Here is an 844-nt window from a genome sequence, read left to right on the forward strand (position 1 = left end):
TGAATAAGAAGTCACCGAATACTGCAAGAGTGCTTTAAACAAACATAAAATTTTATCAATAACAAGATTGGGAGGTCCAAACAAACTTTTTTTTTCTAACCCACGAAATGTAGAGGCAGATGGATCTAATGGTTTCAACACACGAGTCCACGTATTGAAAAAAGTTTATGTATAAAATGTTGGTTCATCTACCCTACTTGGAGAGCACATTTTGAATATTGAAATAGTATATTTAATGATATGGATTCGATACCAAATTTTGATATTGAAACAAATTGCAGAATAGTAAATTAATACATGAAAATAAGAGTGAGACCTTGTTCAGTAATGGGATGGTGAATTTTCTCACTCAAGGTATTGTTGACATGGAAACAGCGTTTGGGTCTCCGAAAATGGGAGGTTTTGGTAAGGAACAATTTGGAGCTTGTGTTTCTAGAAGTGAAATGGATGAATCTGGAATTGGAGCTGTAATGGTTGAACAAGTGTGCTCCATTTGCAGTCGCCATTTTGTGCTCTCTATGCAAATCTAGCTTTTCGAATGAGAGTGATAAGAGAGTGAGGATTGTGAATTATTTTATTGATGAAGATTGGAGAAGTCAATTATTGATTCACACACAGGAATTAAGTGTGTTGTGTTGCGTCCTCTTGTGGAAATTAAATGTCACCCTTTTTTTATTTATCAATAAAAGCACGAAAATCTCCTGCACTACTCCCCTGCACTCTCTTATATTTGTCCATTTCCCACAAATCCCTAACTTAATTACTTACCCACACTCTAAGGGGTCGTTTGGTAGAGTGTATAAGAACAAATACAAAATATGGTGCATTAGTAATGCTTGCATTA

The 844-nt window shown here is 35.2% G+C and overlaps 1 protein-coding gene across 1 annotated transcript; it reads right to left on the reverse strand.

Moving 5' to 3' along the window:
• Positions 1–314: 314 nt before the first annotated feature.
• Positions 315–844, reverse strand: LOC102596766 (alpha-1,4 glucan phosphorylase L-1 isozyme, chloroplastic/amyloplastic-like; the record flags this gene model as incomplete). The annotated part of the gene is given in 1 exon segment (NM_001288286.1): positions 315–844. A coding segment is annotated over 1 exon segment (192 nt), but the record flags the coding sequence as incomplete, so codon positions are not given.

This window comes from Solanum tuberosum, unplaced genomic scaffold (genome assembly GCF_000226075.1).
Source record: "Solanum tuberosum cultivar DM 1-3 516 R44 unplaced genomic scaffold, SolTub_3.0 contig01448, whole genome shotgun sequence".
Classification (NCBI taxonomy): Eukaryota; Viridiplantae; Streptophyta; class Magnoliopsida; order Solanales; family Solanaceae; genus Solanum; species Solanum tuberosum.